At 34.3% G+C, this 26,170-nt stretch overlaps 4 protein-coding genes across 4 annotated transcripts; 2 read left to right on the forward strand and 2 right to left on the reverse strand.

Annotated features, from left to right (window-relative positions):
- Positions 1–2,829: 2,829 nt before the first annotated feature.
- LOC134244018 (L-proline trans-4-hydroxylase-like) lies at positions 2,830–4,434 on the forward strand (the record flags this gene model as incomplete). Its single annotated transcript, XM_062726270.1, has 8 exons — positions 2,830–2,924; positions 3,115–3,193; positions 3,312–3,422; positions 3,501–3,592; positions 3,664–3,754; positions 3,858–3,987; positions 4,093–4,244; positions 4,327–4,434. Coding segments are annotated over 8 exons (834 nt in total), but the record flags the coding sequence as incomplete, so codon positions are not given.
- Positions 4,435–4,599: 165 nt separating this feature from the next.
- Positions 4,600–6,161, reverse strand: LOC134244031 (uncharacterized). The gene is made up of 3 exons (XM_062726283.1): positions 5,937–6,161; positions 5,397–5,863; positions 4,600–5,294 (listed from the first exon to the last, which is right to left on the reverse strand). Exons 2-3 carry the CDS (start codon positions 5,861–5,863, stop codon positions 4,625–4,627), a joined length of 1,137 nt encoding a protein of 378 aa, XP_062582267.1. The 5' UTR covers positions 5,937–6,161; the 3' UTR covers positions 4,600–4,624.
- Positions 6,162–6,902: 741 nt separating this feature from the next.
- LOC134244019 (L-proline trans-4-hydroxylase-like) lies at positions 6,903–13,623 on the forward strand. The gene is made up of 9 exons (XM_062726271.1): positions 6,903–7,024; positions 7,914–7,980; positions 8,142–8,223; positions 10,750–10,860; positions 10,989–11,083; positions 11,484–11,574; positions 11,925–12,054; positions 12,999–13,150; positions 13,513–13,623. The coding sequence occupies exons 1-9, from the start codon at positions 7,018–7,020 to the stop codon at positions 13,621–13,623; spliced, it is 846 nt and encodes a 281-aa protein (XP_062582255.1). The 5' UTR covers positions 6,903–7,017.
- Positions 13,624–14,180: 557 nt separating this feature from the next.
- On the reverse strand, positions 14,181–15,757 carry LOC134244061 (uncharacterized). Its single transcript, XM_062726340.1, has 3 exons — positions 15,666–15,757; positions 15,119–15,585; positions 14,181–14,955 (listed from the first exon to the last, which is right to left on the reverse strand). Exons 2-3 carry the CDS (start codon positions 15,583–15,585, stop codon positions 14,286–14,288), a joined length of 1,137 nt encoding a protein of 378 aa, XP_062582324.1. The 5' UTR covers positions 15,666–15,757; the 3' UTR covers positions 14,181–14,285.
- Between the last annotated feature and the right edge of the window lie 10,413 nt (positions 15,758–26,170).

Raw genomic sequence — 26,170 nt, forward strand, 5'->3', positions numbered from 1 at the left:
GTGACCAATCTTCAACACCGAGTCCAGCATTGACTCTCTCCACTTCACTGCATTTAATGAAAAATGAACCTGTATCTGTAAAGTGTAATTTTCTGACATATTGCACATCTTGCCTTTTTCAATAGAAAAAACATTAATATAACTGACTTGAAGCACATATAACGCTATGTATTTATATTTCTTTACTTTTCATTATTGCTCACAGTGGATGCTGTATGATATACTATATAAACCTAGGAATAAGTTTAAATGACCCCCTCTCCCTTTAAACAGGCCCCATCATAGTATGTGTATATTAAGTCAGACAGGTATCATTGTAGCTCATTATCGTGATCAGCTGGGATGATTTGTTGAGAAGATTGCTATTTATCTTGAACTCAGTTAATAAAAATTTAAAAACACTAGATTTCCTCATGATTTTGTGGTCATGTATGAATTAATACATGCTGTGATTAGTAATGTTGAACTGTAGCAAATGAGAAAGCATAAAAAAGTTTTTTCTTTAATTTCGCTTCAGAGGAAACATTACAGGTTTTAATATCAGATGACTCATTAAGGTAAAGTTGCTATATGTTTTCATCCAATGTCCTTTGTCTTAACATTTTAACATTTTCTGTTGGGTTCTTTCCTTGAACCACTGAACTAGTTTTTGCATAGATCATATGAAGTAGAGGGGAAAAAAAAATCTTAATTTCACGATCTCTCTCCCCCTACCTCCTCTTTTGGACTGAAGAGGTGGGGCTTAAATTACAAAAAATTGGTGTTATCTTTAATTAAATAGCATGTTCACTCCTGGACATCAAGTAGTTTTAAAAATAGTTGGCATTATTGTAATAAGCATTGTCTTCTACCAAAATCTAGGGTCAGGGGTTATAAAATATGGTAAAATATGTAACAATTTGATATGTATGCATTCTAGTCCATGTAGCAATGTATCATGAAACATATGGAGATGACAAACAGTATTCAAGATCAAAAGTCCATAAAACAATACAAAATAAGAGCAGAGCAAACATGGACCTCCAAAACATCAGAGGTGGGATCAGATGCAATGGAGGAGTGAGCATCCCCTGAATGGTCACACCCGCCATGTGCTTGTCATGATTGGGAAATAACGGGAAAATCCGTTACCAATCGGTGAATAAATAATGGACTTACAATAAGTATGAAAAATGTCAGTCATGAGCATTTGAATCGATGAAATCTTGTATTTGCTGACAAGGTCATTGTATTGACCATAGAACTTATGAAGTAATGAATTTAAATGAGACTGCTGATATTCTTGTTTCATCAACTTGTTTGTCAATAATTTACCTCGTTTTAGAAATTGTTCATATGTAGAGCATGCTCTTGGGTCTCGAATCAACTGAGATACATAAATCTTTATGTAAGTGATGAAGGTATATTGCTGCATAAATAAGGGAAGTTGACGATAGAAAAGTTAAAGTCATCACGTTTTTCATGAGCTTGGTTGTTAAATACTCAGATATGAAACAGATGTGTCAGACTCTGTGGCATCTTTTATCTCAAGCTTACCAGGAATATCGTATCAACATCAGAATGGAAATTACCATTGTCAACTGACAATACGTCGTCAATATATCTAAATATCGAGTTGAAGGCCACACAAATGTTTTCTTCTTTTCTATGTTTTTTTATGAGACCAGATCTTCCAACAATCTACTGGAATTCCCATGGTTACCACTTGTGCCCCGTTATGAGCAGACCTATCTTTGTATTCATATGAAGCAGAATGTGCAAAATCGCATGTATGAAAAGAAGAAACTGACGTTTTTCATACTAATTGTTTGTCCATTATTTATTCATTGAATTGACAGATTTTTCCGTTATTTCCCGATCATGACAAGGAGCACACGGCGGGTGTGACCGGTCGGCAGGGGATGCTCACTCCTCCATGGCACCCGATCCCACCTCTGTTTTGGAGGTCCGTGTTTGCTCTGCTCCTAATTTGTATTGTTTTATGGACTTTTGATCTTGACTACTGTTCGTTATCGCCATATATTTTATTTCACGCATAAGATTTAGCACAAATTCTGATTCATTTGAATACAATATATGTCTGCTAATAACGGGGCGCAATTGGTACCCATGGGAATTCCAATAAATTGTTGATAAACCTGGTCTCCAAAAGCAACATAGATATTGTCAATCAGAAACTCAAGCATCTTTTTTATGTGAACTTCAGAGTACTTGATAGTTTTGTGTACAATCAAATCTTGCGCCGTAAATTTCGCATTTTTTGCATTACGGGATCTGAAGCGTTATGGCCAAGGACTAATATATAAAACCATAACGCTTACAGTTCTCCAGCCTTTCGTAAACAATGCTTTAAAAGACAGATGTCCCATTTTTTTTCAGACCAGCGAGCTACAATTCTGCAGCTAAGTGTAGAACTGAAGAAAGAAAAGTAACAGGATTTTCTCCCCTATCTTCTAATCTTCATTATCTTAGTTTGATTTTGTGGATCTTTTTAGAGAAATAATATTTGGTACAAACCTTACAATGTAAATCACATTTAATATTAATTCAGACAGATTTTTTTTGCACAAACGAAGCATTCGAAATTTCGACGCAATTTTCTCTATTTAAAACCACGGACTATTGATATGCCTGTGTAATATCATAGTCCCTAATGTGGGTCGAGATTTAGGATGATGTACTAGTATCCGTGGACTATACAACAAATGACCCCCGAATTATAAACAGAAAAGGTAAACAGCAATACATCCACACGATGAAAGGTAATTGCTTTGAATACCGCTATATGATAAAATATCATAGTATTTTTTCATTCGAATTTACTAAATCTGTCTGATTTCAGAATATATCATAGAAAACAATTCACTAACCATAACAGATGAAGCAAAGCGATGTTTCATTGAGGATGGATGTATTATTGTAAGGTATATACAGGTACTTCGTAGAGCCTCCGTTCATCAAATGAGGATTTAAAAAAAATACTAGTTAAAAGAAAAAAAAATGAAAGGGTTACATACATAAAAACAGACAGTAGTATTTCAACTGTTTTAAAAGGACGCAGATCTTGCAATTACATCTAATTTCATTGCCAAGATGTTAATGATTTGATTTCAGAGGTTTACTAAGTAAGGCAGAACTGCTAAAAGTGGAGAAAGCCGTCGAAAACCCAGAACTTCTAAAACACCAGTATGGAGTACGTTTGTCTAATCATGTTTTAATCAGTTTAAAGTACGTCTGTCTAACCATGTTTTGCTTAGTTTGTCTTTACACTTAAAATGGTAATTTTTACTTCTCTGTGTTTTATTTTCCAGAGACCAGACAAGAATGGGAAAGAACCAAAACTGGTTCTTTGGCAGCATCCGGGAAATGACGTCACTGGTATTGTTGCACGCTCTGAGAAAGTTGCCAAGACATGTGAAGAGGTGAGTTAACGATTTACTAGTATTTCAATGAATTCATTATTATACAAAATTAATGTGTATAAATCGGTTAATTTTCAGTTACTAGAGGGAGAGGTTTACCATTACCACACCAAATTAATTGCCAAGGAACCATATATAGGAGGTACTTTTGAATGGCACCAAGATTATGGGTAAGTCTGGTATTAGTGGATACAGTGTATTTATATTCTGTACTATGCTCAGTGACGTCATATTTAACCAGGTACTGGTATAAGTACGGCTGTATGTTCCCTGATATGATGACGGTCTTTGTAGCATTGGATGATTGCAAGAAAGAAAACGGTTGTTTGCAGGTAAGTTGTTTAAAACTTGTTTTATTTGTAATTACTAGTATATGCTATTTGTCTTCTTTGATTTTTTGTTTGATGAATTGTAATGCATTTTACCTTCAAAAAGGTTTTGAAAGGGTCACACAAATGTGGCCGAATTGACCACTTAATAGTCGGGGAGCAAACTGGCGCGGACGTAAACCGAGTCAAGGAGATCGAGAAAGTTTGCGATTTGATTCACGTGGAACTGAAGGCAGGTGAGGGATGTGATTAGAATTGACATCATTATATTTCTACTATTAAGTCTGCCCTTCATAACTAATTAAAAACATTTTGTACAGATTAGAAGACTTGTTTTGCAGGCGATGCCCTGTTCTTCCATTGCAATGTACTTCACACCAGCAGTGACAATACGAGTAAGAACATGAGACGAGCTCTCGTTATAGCCTACAACAGAGCGTCCAATGATCCAGGCCCACACGAAAAACATCCAGGATACACACCACTCCACATTGTAGGTACCATTCAGCTACTAGTATAAATATAATTACTTGTTTTCAGTTTACCTTAAGTCTCATCTTTGCACCTACTTGCAGGTTGAAAATTCGGCAATAATGAAATGTGAAAACTATAGCGACTTCACAGAAAAAGACTTCTGGCTCAAACAACCACAAGTGTGATTAGTTAAAATGAAATATGCTTGAAAAAAGTCATTCTTATATTTTTTATTCCTAGACAAATCTATTCGAACAGGAAAATCATTGCAAGATTAACTTACTAATAAAAAATAAAAATATAACAAATGTTGAGTTTTTCATTTTGTTTTGATTTTTTTTGCTTTATTATCTCACTTTCATAGACAGCTTCAATGTATCAAAAGATTTTATTGATAATTTAAGAGGCTCGTCGAATGGCCCACGTCATCTGATACGTCAGTGCTGCGTCACTGTAAGAACTCTTAATCAATGAGGGATCATTCGTGCGGACAGCTTTCAGAAATGTTCCTAGTTCAGTGAGATACGAATCATCGGTAGGAAAGGTAAAGTCCTGGTCCTTATTTGGCTCCTCGTTTTTTAGACTTCGTACCCTTAGGATACAGTCCTTTTCGTAAGGTTCAATAAGGGATAGTTTGAGACCATCTAGCTGAACGTCAATATTGGCTTCGTACCTTGTTCCCGGTAGAGCTACTGAGTGCATTAAGGTACCTAATCCCCCGTCCTTGAATCGCCAGTGACTCATTGTTACTCGAGGGATTCTTCTTTCAGGAGTTATGTCGTCCTCTGCTTCACTAGGAACGTAAACTAGATGTCCAGCGCCACTGGGATCAGAGTCCTTCAGCAGAAGAGTGTGTATTGTAGGGAGATCTACGTCACTGACGACAAACCGCGCCAAATCGCAGAAGTGAGTGGCCTGCTCCACGATTGGTCCTCCGCTAAAGTCCTCATTGAACCAATACTTGTTAATAGCTTTGGTGTAGGCAAAATAGTACCTCGCATTGAACGCCATCACCTTTCCACCATGTTTCGTTATTAGCTCCTTCATTTTGAGTATACCTGCATGATATCTGGAATACATAATGATAAAGACGTTGAACTAACTTTGTGCAATTGCCATGTTTAAAATTGATTGATATGCAATATTGATTTGCTGTATTACAGAAGACTACCTGAACATATATCCGACACAGACTATTACTTTCTTTTCTTTGCATGTCTCTGTAACGGCTTTGGCGTAGCTCATAAAATCCTCCGGTGGCAGGACCGACAAAGGTTTCTCCACAAACACGTGTATTCCCACACGTGCGAACTGGAGCTCGAGGTCTTTACCCTCTGAGAATGACCCACGGTAAGCCGGAGGAATCCCTATCAACACAGCATCCGGTTTTAACTCAATGAGTTCTTTGTAATTTTTAAAGATTTTGCAGTTTTTGTAGAGATGACCATACTTTGCAGACGATTGTCGTTTTTCTAGAACGTTCCTTGCCAACTTTTCGTCCAGGTCCACAATACCGATGACATCAATGTCTCCCAGCTGTTCTAGGCGCGAGGCGTGGTCCCATGGCAGGTGTTGCCGACCGAAATTAATGGCGCCAGCGCCTATGAAGCCTATCTTAAGAGTAACCTGATCCGCCATCTGTAAAATCACTCTTATGGTTAATTTTCAAAATTCATCAAGCGAAATCTACAAAATTAATACTTTGACAAACCTGTCTTAGCTAAGTTTTTGGTCCAATCTTCTGCTGTCGGAGTTGATGGACTTTTAAATTCCCATACGTCCTTGATTAAATATTTCCGTTTCTCTGAAGATGACCCAGTTTTGTTCTATCATTGAAATGTTTGTTCTGATTGATATAGAGTCTGCATAAGAAATTTTATTCCTTGTGTTTGGAGGCCATCTTTTTACATTGTAAAATTATGCCAGCGCTGCGTATTTAAAACGAGGTCACTTGGATGGTAATAAAGCACAAGAGGGAGTCGTATAATTTTCTAATGTGGTGAGATGAAAGCTGAAAGGGACAAATTAATGTAATCCTCATTTTGTTATGTATTTAATACAGTTAACAACTGTATTTTTTGTAGTGAAATTAAACCTATAAGAAAAAATAAACCGACTGACAGAGAAAAAAAGGAACATATTCAAAATGCATCCGCTTATCGATCTCTTTGCAACAAAATATTTATTTTGAAAAAGGTAATGTCAACAAAGATGATAATGGGTAGTTTATATTTAGATACTGAATTCTAAAGAAATAAACACAAGATTGTCTAAATCTTTTTCAAGTTAAGTGTTTTGACGATTTGCGTAAGAGTTGTTCCACTTTGAAATCAAATGATGCATAGTTTGGCGATATAATGAATACCCGTATAACAGTAGAATTATAGACGCTGTAATTCAGAGGTGTATTTCTGCATTTGATGACCAGTAGGTTTCCAAGACATGTGTTAATTTTTGTATTGGTAAAGCATACCATGAAAAATCTTGAAAAAACTTGGACGGGTCAATCATAGAAAATGCTAAATACCGTGTCTTCACAATACAACAGCACAATTATGCTTTACACGATACTGCTTACAATATTTCTTTTTTTATCCTAAATATATATTATAAAGTAAGTAAATATCACATTATATGCAATATAAATATTATACACGCGGAAGGTTTGTTATTCCGGTCACTGATTTAAGATAACTTAAGGCCATTAGATAGGGATTTATGGACGTTGTCCTTGTGTCCCGTGGAGAGATAGCCTTAACAGTACACATAGGTCTCACATCAATTGGATCAAAATGTCGGGTAAGTCAAATCATTCCTACCTAGATTCTCCTTATTTTAATATTCTTGTTACAAAGAGTGTACATATAATATATGTACTCTGTAATATGTAATACAATTATAGAATATTGAAATCATATCTAAGAAGTAACGTCCGGTTGATGCTTCGATGTTTTTTAAACGTCTAAAAGATGTTTTATCACTCATGTTAATTAAGATGGCACCACTTGCCGGCGGGGGGCTGTAAATTGTTGTCGACACTTTGCGCCTTTTCAGCACTGTTAAAAGTATTTTCCCAGCACATATTGCGACGCGGGACCTCGAGGGTAAGTAAGGACCGGTTTCCTTATGCGACCGATCTTCCACGTCCCGCCGTGGGATTCGAATTCGCAACGTAAAGATCAACTCCATCGCTTGACCAGTTGATCGGTTGTAGACTAGAGTGAGCAATATACCACTGCGAGCAACCGAAGTTCTCGATAAAAACCATTATACATGTAACGTTATAATAGTTATTAAAGAATAAAGAGGGCCACAATAGCTATTATTCTGTAGTCTTCCTGTAAAATTTGAAGTTTACATTAATAGTAATTATAAGCAACCACGTTATAACCATAATTTTCAGTCCCGAAACTTAATAATCCCTTTCTTTACTTGGGGGAGCCTGGTAATTTCCAAAGTACATTAAAACCTGAGGAAATATTGTCTTAATTTTAAAGGTAAAAATGCAGTGATTAATATTGTAAAATGATCAACACCGAGGGAGCTACATTCTACAATCTATATCGCCATGATCATTATGGTACCGTTTGACAGCAGGATATCTTATTTATTATTTCATAAATAAAAAAAATATATCAATAAAACAATATGCAAACATATTTGAAAATTGAATAATATATTTTTTAAGCCATAAACTTTGAAATTACGGACCAAAGATTGAAAGAATATGAAGAAAATGGTTTCATTATCATAAGGTATGTAATATTTTTTCACAGCCAAAAAAAAAAACAACAAAAAACAAAAAAAAAAAACCCCCACAATTTTTATTAGAATTTTATTACAATCTTTTTTGAAACACAATAAAAATGATAAGCAACAATATACATGTACTAATATTCACTGTTCTTTTAAACAGGAATTTCTTCGATGAGGAAGAAGTGAGAAAGATGAAAAAATGTTTTGAAGAGACAGAAGAAATGGCCAACCAAAAGATATCGGTATTTTTATTTATTTGATGCAATTCATGAATCGCTTTTGAAATATCAATCTACACAAAATTTTTGTTGTTGAGATTTTAATTATCATAAGGTATGTCGTCTTTTCCTTAAACTTCAATAGGCAAGGAGAGGAATTGACGCGGTCAATATAAGAAATATTCTTATTCTCAAAAGGGCCCAGTCTTGAATGTGCACTTCATATTTAAAGTTAAAAACTACACCTTGTATTTCTTACAAATATACATCGAACATTGCTTCAAAAATTTTTCATTACAAAACTGAAAAAACAACAACTTTACATTGCCTGGATACCGAGTATCTGAAACCAAATCCTCTATCTTGTTTATGTTCTTCTTCACCGTACTGTGTATAACTATAGTCCTGCTGCACATGCTATTACAGGTGACGGAAATATAGTAGTTAGATCACTGTTTTTATACACAGTCATTCCACATGATAAATTAAAGTCCAGGCTTTTGATATCTTCGACAGCTGATTTTTTAAATAAAAATGAAACTTGTAAATTTACTTACCTTGTCATTGGTTATTTGCAAACTTATTTTGTTAAAACATTCTGATTGTACACGCAAGCACTCTGCTTTCCTTTAATTAATAACTGTCTTATTTTTCGATTTCATGATGTGATCAAATCGATTGGGCTGCGTGATAATTTGCATAAAAGGCGTTTATGCATAAAATTATCACGCAAGCCAATCGATTGAACATCTTCATGAAATTGAAAAATCTGACAGTTATTCCTTATATTTACATGCTTTGATTCCACCAATCAACGTGCTCCAAGCCCTAGCTGCTTTTGTCTAGTTGTTTGTTCCGCCCTGCACGAGGTTTTTTTTTTGGAACCGCGCCAATACATTGATGGGGAAATAAAGTACATTTACAATTTGTAATTTTATCTCGGACAAAGGCATTGGAAATGTAAATAATGTGTACCAATTGCGCCCCATTATTAGAATACCTATTTTTGTATTCATAGTAAGCAGAATTTGTGCAAAATCTAATGCGTTATAAGAAGAAAACACTTGGTGTGACCTTCAACTCGACATTTAGATATATCGACAACGTATTGTCAACGAACAATTGCAATTTTCATTCTTATGTCGATACGATTTGTCAAGGTGAACTTGAGATAAAAGATACAACCGAGTCTGACACATCTGTTTCATATTTGGATATTCTACTTGAAAAGGACGGTAATGGTAATCTAACAACCATGCTCTATGATAAATCTGATGACTTTAACTTTCTATCGTTAACTTCCCTTACTTATGCAGCGATATACCTTCGTCACTTGCATATGGAGTTTATGTATTTCAGTTGATTCTATACACAAGAGCATGTTCTACGTATGAACAATTTGTAAAACGAGGTAAATTATTGACAAACAATTGACAAAATAAGAATATCAGCAGTCTCGTATAAGTGCATCATTTCATAGGTTCTATGGTCGATACAATGACCTTGACAGTAAATACAATTTATCATTGAGTCAAATGCTGACTTGCGTTTTTCATACTAATTGTTAGTCCATTATAATACATTGAACTGACGACGGATTTTCCCGTTTCTTCCCGATCATGACAATGAGCACACGGCGGTTGTGACCGATCGGCAGGGGATGCTCACTCCTCCATGTCACATGATCCCACCTCTGATGTTTTGGAGGTCTGTGCTTGCTTTGTTCTTGTTTTGTATTCACTATTGTTTTATGGACTTTTGATCTTCAATACTGACAGATAGTCAGACCCAAATTAATTTCTTTCACAGGGAAAACAAGAGCAATTAATGTACACAGTATATGTTTCATAACTAAAGCATATCTTTAGAATGCAGTTATTAATATAAGGAAAAGAGCTGATTTGGCTGAGGTTTGACTCTTCAGCTAGCAGAAGAGAAAGTTTTCCTTCTGAGAGACGTGGCTCTAGAGTGAATCTTACCACTCCTTGCGGAAATCTAGTGATAGACTTCTGGGAGAAGTTTAACTCTAGTTCCAGACTTCCAAGGGGGGAAATCTGACCACGGGGGAAATCTCACTCTAAAACATTAACTCGTCACTTCTATCTTACTCGTCTACTTCTTGGATCATAAAGACTGCCTGGCAATGCTTATATAGACAACGTTGAAATGAAAAATACTGGTCAGAAAATCATAAAGCACCTCTGACTGACGAATAGACTTATCATTGTTTGCAGTATCAGTGGCTCTTTGAAGGGCTCGATTTGCAACTGACTTAAAAGAGTCTCTTATGTTTTACACGTACAATGATAGTATATCACGTTGTGAGTCCACTCAGTTCATGGTTTGATGAACTCTTGGTTCTTTCAACGTTCCCTTCCCTTGATTTTCTATCTTCGTTACACAATTATTCAATGTTCAAGTCATAACTTCAAAGGAAGAAATACACACCAATCCAATAAAATTCAAAGCATATATGTCAAAATTAATTTCCTACAGATGTATAAAAATCAATAAAATTTTGTGAGTGAACGTATTTTTTGTTTTTAACAGCTTGAAGATGGTTTGGGGAGGGATGTTGACATAACAGTGTGGAATAGTCCCGGAAGTGACGTCACTGGAATGGCGGCTAGGTCAGAAAAAGTTGTCAATGCTGCTGAAAAGGTGCTTGAATCGAAAGGATAATAAATTTCAATATTGTATGGTCCAACTTTTACCAGACCTGTTTACAAACAAATCAATCCAGGTGTTCAAATAAATGAATGATACATTATATATATAATTGATTACAGCTTCTTGGTAACCTTGAAGTTTATCATTACCACGGAAAGTTAGTGCAGAAAGAACCTAAATCAGGAGGATCGTGGTTGTGGCACCAAGACTACGGGTAACACGACCCCAGTCTTGAATTGATTAATGATTAAAATCCTATAATTGGTATTCAAACCTACATCTTATTTTGAGATGCTCTGCTACAAAATTTGTGTATATTTTTCATGATCTTTTGGGCTTAAATACTGTTCGTTATTTCCATTTACATGGTATTTCACTGTGCAAAATTGATTCTTAACTTAAGTTTAAAAGGTGGATATTGTATTCCTAAACAAGATATAAACAGTGTCTCTTTGGATGTTTAAGTTTTCGGTTGAAAGTAGAGTTAAATTTTTCATCATTTTTGCATTTTATGATATATATTAGTAACAATATTGGACTGATATAATTTTATATTAAAGTACTAGTATCTTAATGCATGCCCACTAAGAAAATATATAAAACTTCTTCGCCAGTTACTGGTACCGAAATGGTTGTCTCTTCCCTGAAATGCTAACTGTATTTATGGCAGTAGATAAATGTGACAAAACAAACGGATGTTTGAAGGTAAGAGGAAAATCCGCCAACTTAAATCTTCTTGATATTATTTTCATTTATATTAAAATAAAAGAAGAATTCTGATCAGATATTTTCTATATGTTCATCCAAGAGTATTTACTGGGGTCAAACAGAGAATACATGAGTTATCATGAAAATTCCCATTTCTGAACCAGACTTTCCGCCGTTGTCGATTTATGTTTCAGCACTTCCAGAAATCCATTGTTTTTTCTATTAATCGAACACGATTAATTTGAATTGACTATCAAACACTCACTTGTACAACTAAGGGAGAAAATTAAAAAGGCATATTGGTTTGCAGAAAATTGATGTAAATATTATGAATTTTCCACTGAAAGGTTCTGAAGGGTTCACACAAGTGTGGCCGGATTGACCACAGTATGGTGGCTGGTCAGACGGGGGCAGACATTGACAGAGTCAGAGAACTCAAAAAGAAACTTGAAGTTGTTTTCGTAGAACTGAACCCAGGTAACTTTTGCAAATCTTTCCTCCAGTACATTTGAAAACACATAATGGAGGTAAAGTTCATTTTAATCATGGTTGTTTATTGCTAGTCTAACACTTATAAGCAGTAGATTTGGAACAATATATATATTATTTCATAATATTATTTTAATCAAATATTCCAAGCTCTCTGATTGGCTTTAAGTTGGTCACATGATTTAGTATATAACACATATAGACTTGAGTTACTATTTATAGTAAAGGTAATTTTCTGTAAAACAAAAAATTAATAGGGAAGATTTCACAATTATAGCTAATACAGTTTATGACTTGATGTTTCTGAAAAAAAATATACATACTTCAACTTGTATTTAAAGTAATGTTCTGTAACTTATAGGACACAACAATGGCCTGAATTAGGATGTACATAATATGAGAACATATTTAATATCTTTGACTAAATTGATACAAAACATAATCAAAAAGATGTACCTTTGTAGTATTTTCAATTAGTAAATCCTCTAAATTATGTAAAAATCTAAAAATGTCAAGGAAGTTTAACACAGTTATATTAAACAACTTAATTTATTTTGATTTCTAGTCTCTAAGTGTTTAAGAGAGAAAACTTGTGGTTTGTTCCCATTTTTTCAAATTGTTTTTTTTTATCAACCTCTGTGAAAAATAATATAACAAATGTAGTCCTTTAATTCGGTCACTCCATAGATATATCGACTTCACAGAAAAGCATATCGACCTCGTACTTCGTGCTCGGGCGATATGCTTTTCTATGAAGTCAATATAATTTGGATCGACCTCATCAAAGGGCTATATTTATATAATATAATTTGATCATAGCCATAGCCTGGCCTTTCACAAAAACACCCACTATTTTCTAGACTGACCATTGCATCTTTTGCAAGTAAAAAAGATATATTACTGCGCTCTGTTGACGTTGTATTACTTTAAAGGTGACGTCCTGATGTTCGGTTGTAATCTGCTTCACTGCAGTGGGCCAAATAATTCCGACAGACGGCGCTGGGCGTATCTGATGTGTTATAATACACGTCATAACAACCCGGTCAAAGTTCACCACCACCCCTGCTACACACCTTTACAGAAGGTATTAACAAAAAAAAAAAAATAAATTCGATTCAGGTTTTCAAGCAAATGAAAAAATAAATTATAAAACTTCAAATACTTACGAGTATATTATGTAAACATTGCATGTGGTTAAGTGTAGCATGAATTATTTTCACCCAATGAATTATAAAGCGTAAACTAAGCCAAAACAAGTTATCATCATGTTGTAAATCTTGAATTTACTAAGGAGGGGGGGTGGGGTGGGTTAATACAAAATGTACAACATGATAAATTTGCATTCACCTCCCCCTAGTAAATTCAAAATTTACAACATGATATTATTTACTCCAATAATTTGGCTAAGAACTAGATTCTTTTAAAAAAATGTTTCTATTTTACCAGGTGCCAAATTCTGCAATCAAGGCTTGCGAAAATTACACAGATTTTTCAGGGAAAGCATTTATGGATAAAGATGTTAATGAGACAGTTAAAATCCATAAAAAGGAAAGTTAATTTTAAACTTTTTTATCAAATTGGAAAACCCTGGATTAAAAAAAAATTATTTCCAATTGTATTTCTATCCTTATGGATATTGGTTATCTATTTAATCCTCGGAATTTGTATTTAATCTGTTACATCCACACGTGTATTTCTTCTGTATTTTTATTCAAGGTATTGATGATTTAATCCATTATTTTAATTGTTAATTTTGTTTTTAGAATCATATAAACTGTTTTATATGTATTTGAATTATCGACATTTATTCTACATTTAGAAATATTTATATATACCTTCAAATGTACAATTGATAAGAATGCATTAGATGTTTAAATATATGACCATCGCCTTAACTTTTAGAATTTTGCTTACAATATGTTCAAAACATGAATGCTAGGACATGTTGAAGGGGTTTAAAGTGGCGAACGTTAAAGTTGACAACAAACAAACAAATAGATCAACAGACAAATAGACAAACAGACAAACAGACAGGACAAAAACAATATACGCCCTGGATCTATTGATCCGGGCGCATAAAATGTCTAAAACAGCTACGATAATAAAACTATGCATTTTGAGGAAACAAATTATTCAGAATCTAAATTCTAAATGTAAAACACACTAGCATGAAATCATTGCAATCGAATGATAAAGTCTTGCAATGCATAACCAAAAATTCAAGCGGCGCGTTGGATGGCCCATGTAAACTGATACGTAAGCGCTGCGTCAGAGTACGTACTCCTTATCAAAGAAGTATTATTTGTACGGATTGCTTTCATGAAAGCCTGTAGTTCCGTCAGATAACAGTCATCCGTCGGAAAAGTAAAGTCTTGGTCCTGATTCGGGTCTTTATTGTTTATGTTTCGAACCCTCAAAATACAATCTTTCCCATACGGTTCAATGAGAGACAGTTTGAGACCATCAAGCTGAACATCTATGTTTGTTTCGTATCTTCTCCCTGGAAGGACCGCCGAGTGACCAAGTGTGCCTAAACCACCGTCCTTAAATCGCCAGTGACTCATGGTTACTCGTGGGTTTCTTCGTTCAGGGGGTATTTCCTCCTCCTCGTGATTAGGGATGTGCGCCAAATGGCCGGCGCCACTTGGATCAGAGTCTTTGAGCTGGAGAGAGTGGACAGTAGAAAGATCTACGTCACTAACGATAAACCGCGCCAAATCGCAGAAGTGTGTAGCCTGCTCAATGATTGGTCCTCCGCTTAGATCGCCATTGAACCAGTATTTGCTGACGCCATCGGTGTAAGCAGCATAATATCTGGCATTTAACGCCATTATCTTGCCACCATGATTCTTTATTAGTTCTTTCATTTTGAGTATACCAGCATGGTATCTGTAAAGTATCATTTTTAAAGGTGTTAACATGAATATGATATCATCAAATGCCGAGACTAACTTTATCAGAAGAAGTAAAGGATCAGATGAGCAATTCAGATCAGAGTTTACTTTACTACTAGTTTTTCTTTTCCTGACTAAAATTCGACATTTTTGTTTACCTGAACATGTATCCAACAGACATTATCAAGTTATTATCCCTGCATGTCTCTGTAACAACTTTTGCATAGGGCATAAACTCCTCGGGGGGAACTACAGACAATGGTTTTTCCACAAACACGTGTATTCCTGCACATGCGAACTGAAGCTCGAGATCTTTCCCTTCTGAAGATGACCCTCTGAAAGAGGGAGGGATTCCTATGAATACTGCATCCGGTTGCATCGTAATAAGGTCTTTGTAGTTGCTAAGGATTTTGCAGTTCTTGTAATAATGACCATACTTTGCAGACGACTGTCGTTTTTGAAGAACATTTCTTGCCAACTTTTCATCCAGTTCAACGATGCCAATGACATCAATTCCCCCAAGTTGTTCCAGACGCGATGCGTGGTCCCAAGGCAAATTTGAACGACCAAAGTTAATCGCTCCAGCGCCCAAGAATCCTATTTTAAGAACCCTTGTTTCGGTCATCTAGAAATGTAATAAGTTCTAAATGAAATATATTAACTTATGAAATTTTGCATAAAATAAATATATACAATTAGACTCACCTTTTTAACTCAGTAGTTTTCCGCCAATCTGTCGTTTCCTATTTTGTACGATATTTATACATTAGTCAAGGATTCAAATAGTTTGGTCTCTATGAAGATGACCCAAATATGCCTAAATGCACACTCGTGTTTTATCATTTATAGTTTGTTTTTGACCGTGTTATTTTACTATTTGGAGATAATGTCTTTGCCACACAAGCATGAGTTTATGCATTTCAAGGCCAACAATCTGCAGCGTCTACGCAGAAATATCAAGGTCTTCATAAGAAATGTTTCCTGCAAAGGTCCTTAAAGGGACATGGACTCAGTTTCAGCTAAAAATTTTTCAACAAAACTTAACTAAGGTATTTTTAATGATATTCAAAATTTTGAATTTCAGTTGTTGCAATACAAGACAGATTTCGAGCTCTTAACCTTTGTTATGTAATCAAGGCCCGCGCCATGCTTTTGTTAACATAGGTTAAATATCCTGATATATATTCGTTCAAACCAGATTTTTTCAATATAGTTTATTCTAAATACTGTTAGACAGTTTCTAGTGATTTGTTGAATCTCGTTTTTTTATAACTGTGATATTCTCTCTAAGTAAACAAATAACACTGCACGAGCCGTGTTAACATTATGAAGAATTGTAAGTTCTGAATCTCCTTAGAAAAATCTACAAATGATTTTCAAATTTTTGCTGATAATTTCAATTGCTTTAATTGGGAATTGGAAACATAATTATTGGTTAAAAAATGAGTTTAAACTATGTCCATGTCTATTTAAAGTCTTCGGCTGAATTGATACCAACGTATAGGATTACAAATTAAGTAACAGATAGTTTCCTCGAGCCTGGACTGTGGCAACTCACTTTGAAAAAAATACGCACTTAAAAAAAAATTCAAAGTTTGTCAAATTTTGAATAAAAGAATTTACCCACTTTGAGTGGGTGCGTTAAGAGTGTACATCAATATTTTTCCACTATGGAGGCACTTACGGCACTTTGAAAATATACATAATTTTTCAGAGTACTTTGTAACACTGGACTTTAATTTGAAAACAAGTTGCAAGGCGGAACATTCCATCGCAAAGTGAAGGAAGCATTCATATCCCGATGCAATTTGCGTAACCTTCTTACAGCGCAAACTTACTCAAAAACGAACTCACTCGATTGTGTTTCTTTATTCCCTCCAACTCCATTGTGAGAGGATAATTAAAAGGGTATTTTTGAGGATTGCATTTTTTTCTATTGTCCAAATCAGTATCAAAAAAGCAACGCATTTGAAATCCTGAAAGGTAATATAAAGGAACACGGAAACACAAGGGATATACCTTAACTTGCGGGATAAAAATCATATTAAAAATATAATTTACTTGGTCAAGTGTTTTGCAAACCAATATATTAAATAAATGTTTCTTATAAAGATGATTTTAAGTGTTATATACAATATCGTGTTCTTTGAAAAAATGTAAAACCTGTGACATTTTGATAACTATCACTTCTTTCACCAGTAATATTACTTGACAGAGCTCTACCAAAATTTGGGGAAATCTGAACAGCAAATCTTCTAATGTTGTCTACGGAAAAGAATGTAATCTGTGTGGACTTGTTGGTGAAACCAAGGGATCACTTAATAAAAGAATATCAAGTAATCGATTTTAAATAAACCTCGGGGGTAAAAGATTTATCCCTTCACTGAGTACACCTTTCCGTAGACAACGAGAAGAATTTTGGATTAGAAAACTAGGGACAGCCTTTCCCTGTGGATGCAATGACGATGTCGATAGTGCTGGAAATCTTTCCAGTCCACAGTGTAACAATGTAAATGTGGTGGGACTTTTTAAACATACACAGAGACGTAAGCGTAGTCATGGGCATCACTCTTTCTATAGACCTTTAATACACGGTGTCTCTTTTCATTCATTATTACTACCTTATGTAAATCAACAATTAGGTCTACATCATATTCGCTCCAAACTTTTCTCTGTCCCTTTGAAACTTTGAATATTCTTCCTGAAAAGGCCAATTAAAACTCATTTTTTGATTCCTAGACACTAGAATATAGGCTCGGATCAGTGATTATGAATATTACAAATCATAGGCTTTTCAAACCCCCACGTTTTACTGAAGAAAATGCATCTGAAACAATCCGTCTTTTCCTTAAACTTCAATATCCCAATAAAGGATTAACGCGGTTAATATAAGAAATATTCTTAATTACAAAAGACTCCAATCTTGTATTCCACCATATTTCAAGTTAAAGACTACACCTTGTATTTCCTACAAATATACATCGACCATTGCTTCAAAACTTTTTAATTTCAAAAAACATTATATGGCCTGGATACCGAGTATTTGAAACATAATCCTCCATCGTGTTCATGTTCTTCTTCACCCTATAACTTGAGTTCCGCTGGGCACGTTATCACAGGTGACGTAAATATAGTTAATAATGAGGACCTTAGATCGCTTATTTTGAAAGGTCCTAAATATAGGGAACCCCGATCCTTCAACTGGCATCGGAATTACATAAAATTATGGATTCCGTTGAAGATTACGCCAGACGATGGGCAAGATGTGAAAAAGGACGTTGACTCTTTGTCAAATTGGATTAAATGTATCAGAAGATTCAGAACCATGCTGGAATTGCGTATTAAAAGATTGAGGGACAATATGAATACCATATATCCTTCAGTATTCAATAATCCAGTAGTCTTTGTTTGAAAGGCTCAACATATAAATTGTATTTTAGAAGAACTTGGATTTAATTTTACAAGTGACAATCCAACTTATACTCAAAGTTCCTTTTCTAAGGAAGAAATTCTTCAAAATCATATGTCAGTTTTATATATTTTTAATATTCCAAAAAACCAAAATAATTTTGAATTACCATACATATATTTTGGATTCTGAAACTTCATAAGAATCTTTACAAACAAAGATCCATTAGGGTTCCAGTAAATGTTCAACCAAGCCTCTTTCTTTACTCTTCACTAAGATATTAACAGTAGTGAATGAGAAACTTCAGGAGTACTGTGCAACAATATATTCAAGAAGTGGTGTGAATCAGAAGTGGATACTCCGAAATTCCAAAGAACTTGTGACAATTTGAAATCACAAGATTTTACCAACTTCAACAGCTTAAAAACTTACGACTTTTCATTTTTATACGCAACCATTCCCCACGATAAATTAATGTCCAGGCTTTAAAATATCATTGACAGCTGCCTTTTCAATAAAAATGGAACTTGTAAATTTACTTATCTGGTCATTTGCAAAATTATTTTGTTAAAAAACATCTGACTGCACACACAAGTACTCTGAAGTTGACACCAAAAAGATGCTTGAGTTTCTGATCGACAATATCAATGTGGTTTTTGTAGACCAGGTCTTCCAACAATCTATTGGAATCCCCATGGGTACCACTTGCGATCCGTTATTAGCAGACCTAATTTTATGTTCATATGAAGCAGAATTTGTGCATACTCTTATACGTGAAAAGAAGAAAACACTTGTTGTGGCCGTTAACTCGACATTTAGATATATCAACGACGTATTAACAATATATATCCTGGTGAGCTTGAAATACCACAGAGTCTGACACATTTACATTGTATTTCATACTTGTAAATTTTACTTGAAAAAGACGGTAATCTAACAATCAAGTTCTATGAAAAACGTGATGACTTTAATTTTTTCATTGTCAACTTCCCTTACTTATGCAGCAATATACCTTCATCACTTGCACACGGAGTTTATATATCTCAGTTGATTCGATACGTAAGAGATGCTCTGCGTATGAACAATTTCTAAAACAAGGTAAATTATTGACAAACAAGTTGATGAAACAAGAATATCAGCAGTCTCGTTTAAAGTCATCATTTCGTAAATTCTATGGTCGATACAATGACCTTGTGACCTTGTCAGCAAATACAATTTATCATTAAGTCAAATACTGACTGACGTTTTTCATACTAATTGTTAGTCCATTATTTATACACTGAATTAACGACGGATTTTCTCGTTATTTCCCGATCATGACAAGGAACATAGGGCGGATGTGACTGGTCGGCAGGGGATGCTCACTCTCCATGGCACTTGATGCCAACTCTGATATTTTGGAGGTTCGTATTTGCGCTTCTGTTTTGTATTTTTTTATGGACTCTGATATTGAATACTGTAGATCACTTAATTTTCGCGACACTTTATTTTCGCGAGATAGACATTGACTCCTTATTAGCGAGACAAAATTTTCACGAATAATGGTCATTGCTCTGTGTAATCTTAAGGAATTCTATTATACGCGAGAATGAAATTTTCGCGAGCATACAGTCTCGCGTAATTACGCGAAAATAAAGTTATCGCGAATAAAAAGTGATTTACAGTACTGTTCGTAATCTCCATGTGTTCCATACAAACATTTTTGAGAGAGAGAGAGAGAGAGAGAGAGAGAGAGAGAGAGAGAGAGAGAGAGAGAGAGAGAACATGCTAAATTAATGCAGCCATGTGAGTAGAAGGTAGTTTGCCTCATCATAACATTATTAAACCCTTGAAAAGATGAAAATGACAGAACGTCCCCAGTTGCAATGAAAAGTGCACAATGAGAAAGACATTCGAAGGCAATGAATAGTAATTTAGCTGTAATTAATTGAAACAATGTATTCAAATCTTCATGTGTTATTCTGACTAATATGATATTCTTTGATATAAATGATTTAATTTTTGGGCAATTGTGAACATTATAAAAACATTGCATGTTGTTGAGTGTAACATTGTAAATTTTCACCCCAAGAAAACCATTGTAAACCGAGACGCAGCATGTTCATGTGCCGCTGTGCATTTAAAATTAGGTCACACAAATGGAAACAAAACACAAAGGAGAGTCGTATAATCCGACTTAACTCAATACGAGTTAAGTCCCGTTATGGAGACAAATAGAAATAAAAAGTTCAGGGAAGATAACTCTCACTCAAATGCACTGACTTCATTTAGCCACATCCATTACGCATGTGCATTTGCTCTTCCTTTCCATCTTCCGTCATCCATTGAAGCTCAGCATCCAGTTTAGTCTCAACAATATTCATCTCCATCTTGTGTTCCTTTGACTGTCCATCGTCGGAAATATGAACATAATTAGGGCAAATAGATCCTGGACTAAACGGCCATCCATATTACCCGATGTGAGAAAAATATGGCATCAACATCCCCAACGACGATATTAACCACGTGTGCAGCAACCATCGCAGTAGATGAACTCTTGTTTGCGAACATGACCTCAGTGTATCAATACCTTGGTGAAATCAAACCAACTTTTCGTTGTTATTAAAACCAATGTTTACAAATGGTGCCCACATACATTGGACATTACCAATAGCCACCATGCAGTGATCACGTGCCTGTTGGATCCGCCACGACATAGATCGGTGTCACATATCATCGGGTTCGGACTGCAAAATATTCCATCCATCATGGCTTCCGTGTAAACATGTGTCGGTAAAATTGTTTTAATTTTTAAGTGCAGCGAAGAACTTGACTGTAAATCAACCTTAAGAAAGACATTTTCTGCATATTCAACCATAGTGGTATTTATCACGTAGATAATTTAACTGTTAATATTTACTTGCCATTTAATTGAATTGTTTTGTGCATCAATCAGCTGATCTCTTGTCAGTCTTGTAAATTTTTACACTTGTGCTTGTCTTGATATATGCTATTTACTCAATGTTTATTTATTTATTTTTGCATTGACATCACCTCGATCATCACCACCATTGTTTGTGCCTCCATGTTTTACACTGGTTGAGAAATATTTTTGAAGAAAGAGTCACAGATCAGGGAGTGTAAGTAAGTAAATTTTATTTATAGTCGGACTACATAAATAAAATTTACTTACTTAATGTAAGAGTGTACTTAGTGTAAGAGTTTTCAGATTAATAAGAGGTAAAGCTATGACTGAGAAGGGAACCATATACAGATCAGGTTCATATACCATATATTTGGTAAGATTTGTGTTTCGTGAAGTTTGTGTATATTGCGATGTCTATTTGTGTTGTAAATAGAATTTCATTTGGATACTATAAAAGGAAATGTTTATACTGAAAAGTAAAGTATTTTATGATGATGAATTTGCATAATATAATGCATGAAATGTTATTTTTACAATCCTGAAAAGTTACGAGGAAAATTGAATTATTTCCTTGAGCAAAATATCCAGTGTCCAACGTTTACAAGTGCATGCTCCTTGGGTGTTCAATGACGATGTCTTACTTTTGGGAAAAAATTTCCAGGGATTTTCCAACCCATTTTGGGAATGGGGCCCAGGCCCTTCCAATTGGGAATTTTACGACATTTTACAACATTTTGGGAAATTTTATAGCAAGATGTATTTCAATAGATAAACACTTATGATAGTTAAAATTTACTTAATATTTTAACAACTTTACTTCAGAAAACAGATCTATTATTCTAAAGTCTTAACCAAGTCTCCAGAAATGATGTTCATTTCATTAAGAGTTCAAACCTGACCATGTTTGTTTTACATGAATTTTTCAAGAATTAAACACAGGCTGTTCATTTTTGGAAAAATTGGAGTGATTTTGCAATTGGGAATTGGACCCATATTCGGCCCTACACGGGGCAGTGGTAAATCCCTGATTTCATCTAAATTCCATTGGATTGTCAGTTAGTAGGTGACAAAAATAAATAAATAGATAAAATAATAAATAAATAAAATAAATGAATAAATTCCAAGGATTCCTTATAGAGTGTTCAAACTACTTAAACATTTCAACAAATTAGTCAGGAAATAGGAATCCCAATTAATGCAGATTAAGATTGAAGGCCCAACCACTTATTTAAAATAAAATAAATAAATTCCAAGGATTCCTTAGAGTCTTAGAAACTCCCTAAACATTTCAACATAATTGTCTGAAAATATAAATTCCAATTAATTCAGATTAAAATTGTAGGCCACACAGTGTACTTAACATGAATAAATAAATGAATAAATAAATTTCAAGGATTCCTTAGAGTCTTAGAAACTACTTAAACACTAACAAACTTGTCAGGAAATAGAAATTTCAATTAATTCAGGTTATAATTGTAGCCCAACCACTAATTTAACATTTCTTGTTCTAGTTAAAAATTCCACAAGCCAAGTTGAAGTTTAAGTTCAGTTTATTCCCTCAAACCATATAGGTGGTACACGAGGTTCAACAATATATGTACAATATATACAAAAAATAATATTCAAGATACATGTGAAATGGCGGAAATACATTCTTATGAAGTAACAAAAATAATTATGCCAAAACATATTCACTCCAGAGCACATTTGTTAAGAGTTAAAACTTGTTAAGCTGATTATTGTCAATTTCAAGAAGCCCACCTTTCAAATGCTGTATTGTCCAATGCTGTGGCCTTTGTCATTCAATTTTGGCTAAACAATAAAGCATATGTGGCATATAGCTGAAGATTTCACAATGCTGCTTTAGCCCATTTAAAAAAAAAAATAATAAATGAATAAATAAATAAATAAATAAATAAATAAATAAATAAATAAATAAATAAATAGATTGAATAGATATTTAAAAAATAAATAAATAAATGAAATAATTTAAAAAAAAATTAAATATATTAAATAAATAAATATATAGACAAGTAAATATAATTAAGTTAATTAATAATAAAAAAGAAATAAATATAAATAAATATATAGACAAATAAATATAATTAAGTTAATTAATTAATTGATTAAATAGATACAAAAATACAAAAGCATAATTATAATATATCTTCCACATTTTGTCAAACCAAGAAACATCTTCATTATTTAAAATACTTCACAGCTACTTGTCAATTAGTCCCAACATTTTTGCTTACCTTGGTGTGAAGCCTTCTCGTCATTCCAATTTACTTTAATGCTACAGAAATTTATTTCATTTGTTGGCTTTGACACTAAAACATTTAAGGGTAATACTCTTAGAATTGGGAGTGCTACACACTTGAATTTATCAGGCTTGTCTGAAGATTATATAAAGATTAAAGGGAGAGTCCATGCATTTCAGACTTACATTCAATTTTAGTCAGTCAGACACTTGTCAACACCTTTTTTTCTGTTTTTTAAAGTATCCTAAGTTTGCAAGCACTTCTGTCATGGTATGGATTATTGGATCATCTTTAATAGTATTATGCAAAAAAACCACACATTCATCAATTTAGATAATGCGAATTGGACTTAGAGCAATACAACATCCATATCAGATGGTTTGGTCAACAAGGAATGACATGGAAAAAAGTCCAACCATTCAAATATTCAAACTCTGGTGTCATAATACAACAACCCACATGTCATAATGATTCATTGTGGGTAATAATATTGGTTCCATGTCCCTTTGCCATTTACAAAAGTTTATGAAGTTGTCTGTCTGGTTTTCGATTATGTTTAATACCAAGGTTAAAATTTATTGGGTCACAAATACTGCCAAAAAATTATTTCAGGCCCATGTAGTCACACAAGGCTTGCATTAAGATAAATAGCTCATCATACTGGTTCATGACCACAAGGGGTAAGGGTATATTCACTACCCCAATATTCAGCAGGGCCCATCAAAATTGTATCCAGAGGGTGTCCACCTTTCTCATATAGCACGTTCTACCATTATCCTCTATACCATTCAGTGTGACATAATCAAAATAATTGGTCAAAATTTGCAGTGCTACCTACCAATTCTATTTAGTTATTGATCATTACATATGTTATTGATCTTTGCAACTATTGATCTATTTAACTATTGAACAATTATTGATCATTACATATATTATTGATCTTTGCAACTATTGATCTATTGAAAAGTTATCGATCATTACATATATTATTGATCTTCATATAAATTTCCCTAGTTCTACAGTATACTGCATATATATCAAGCAGTAATTAATTTTGCATAACTGTAATAAACAGCAGTTTTGTCATGGCATGGGCAAAATTTGCCGCATGTGGCGGATGTCTTCACATGCCGCGCTTTATTAGCTCCCATGTGAAGACATATGGCCGAATTTTGCTAGAAGCTCGCTGCTGTTCCTGTTATCTTCCAGGGCCAGTGGCCAATAATTGAGCTTCCGTCATTGTGCCATTGCTATTGATTCTACGTCATATACTATTGATAAAGTCGACGTAGACCATTGTCTTTGTAATACATTGCTACCTGCTCATTGCAATTCATTTATCATTGAATATCATTGTATATCATTGAATATCATTGCATATTATTGCATAACATTGCATATCATTGAATATCATTGTACCCATTGTGTAAATACATGTATACACTTTGCGTACATCATTGATTGAATATCATTGTCTATCATTGAATATCATTGTACCCATTGTGTATTAATTATTCAATATACACTTTGTGTACATCATTGAATTGATACTTTATGTACATCATTGTAGAGATACCTTGTGTACATCATTGTATTCATTGTATTGATGATTGATTTGACTATTGATTGTATTGATGATTGATTTTGACTATTGATTGTATTGATGATTGATTTGAATATTAATCAATAAAGCCATGACAAAAACTGCCAATCATTCTTAATCTATTTTGTCGACATAATCCGACTTAACTCAATACGAGTTAAGTCCCGTTATGGAGACAAATAGAAATAAAAAGTTCAGGGAAGATAACTCTCACTCAAATGCACTGACTTCATTTAGCCACATCCATTACGCATGTGCATTTGCTCTTCCTTTCCATCTTCCGTCATCCATTGAAGCTCAGCATCCCACCCACCTCTCCCAATTTACAGGATTTTGATGAATTGTTCTTTTGTGTCAACAAAATGTTGCTGCTGTCTTTGATTTCCTTTTTCAGTCAATTTCCATTCTCTTGGCTACCAGCAGAAGAATCCATTACATCCATTCCTTTGGCCACCAGCAGAAGAATCCATTACATCCATTCCCTTGACCACAAGCGGAAGAATCCATTTCTGCCGTTCCCTTGGCTACCAGCGATGGGATTCATAACATCCGTTCCCTTGGCTATCAAAAGAACCCGCTAGCGTCATGGCTTTATTACGTCTCATTGAAATGCAAAGTATATGGTCTTCTTACAGGCTGTTTTTTAATGCTGAATCGAATTTTGCTAGAAGCTCGCTGCTGTTCCTGTTATCTTCCAGGGCCAGTGGCCAATAATTGAGCTTCCGTCATTGTGCCATTGCTATTGATTCTACGTCATATACTATTGATAAAGTCGACGTAGACCATTGTCTTTGTAATACATTGCTACCTGCTCATTGCAATTCATTTATCATTGAATATCATTGTATATCATTGAATATCATTGCATATTATTGCATAACATTGCATATCATTGAATATCATTGTACCCATTGTGTAAATACATGTATACACTTTGCGTACATCATTGATTGAATATCATTGTCTATCATTGAATATCATTGTACCCATTGTGTATTAATTATTCAATATACACTTTGTGTACATCATTGA

The sequence above is a fragment of the Saccostrea cucullata genome, unplaced genomic scaffold, assembly GCF_032062105.1.
Source record: "Saccostrea cucullata isolate Sc308-1 unplaced genomic scaffold, CSIRO_AGI_Scuc_v1 ctg108, whole genome shotgun sequence".
NCBI lineage: Eukaryota > Metazoa > Mollusca > Bivalvia > Ostreida > Ostreidae > Saccostrea > Saccostrea cuccullata.

What these genes read in the sequence shown, in the direction of transcription:
- LOC134244061 (XM_062726340.1), bottom strand. Translation starts at nt 15,585, where the DNA reads ATGACCGAAACAAGGGTTCTTAAAATAGGATTCTTGGGCGCTGGAGCG. An exon ending in TCTGTTGGATACATGTTCAG is followed by an intron (nt 14,956 to 15,118) that starts GTAAACAAAAAT and finishes GATACTTTACAG; the next exon opens with ATACCATGCTGGTATACTCA.
- LOC134244019 (XM_062726271.1), top strand. An exon ending in TTGTCAATGCTGCTGAAAAG is followed by an intron (nt 10,861 to 10,988) that starts GTGCTTGAATCG and finishes AATTGATTACAG; the next exon opens with CTTCTTGGTAACCTTGAAGT. An exon ending in GCTACACACCTTTACAGAAG is followed by an intron (nt 13,151 to 13,512) that starts GTATTAACAAAA and finishes CTATTTTACCAG; the next exon opens with GTGCCAAATTCTGCAATCAA.
- LOC134244031 (XM_062726283.1), bottom strand. Translation starts at nt 5,863, where the DNA reads ATGGCGGATCAGGTTACTCTTAAGATAGGCTTCATAGGCGCTGGCGCC. An exon ending in TGTGTCGGATATATGTTCAG is followed by an intron (nt 5,295 to 5,396) that starts GTAGTCTTCTGT and finishes TATGTATTCCAG; the next exon opens with ATATCATGCAGGTATACTCA.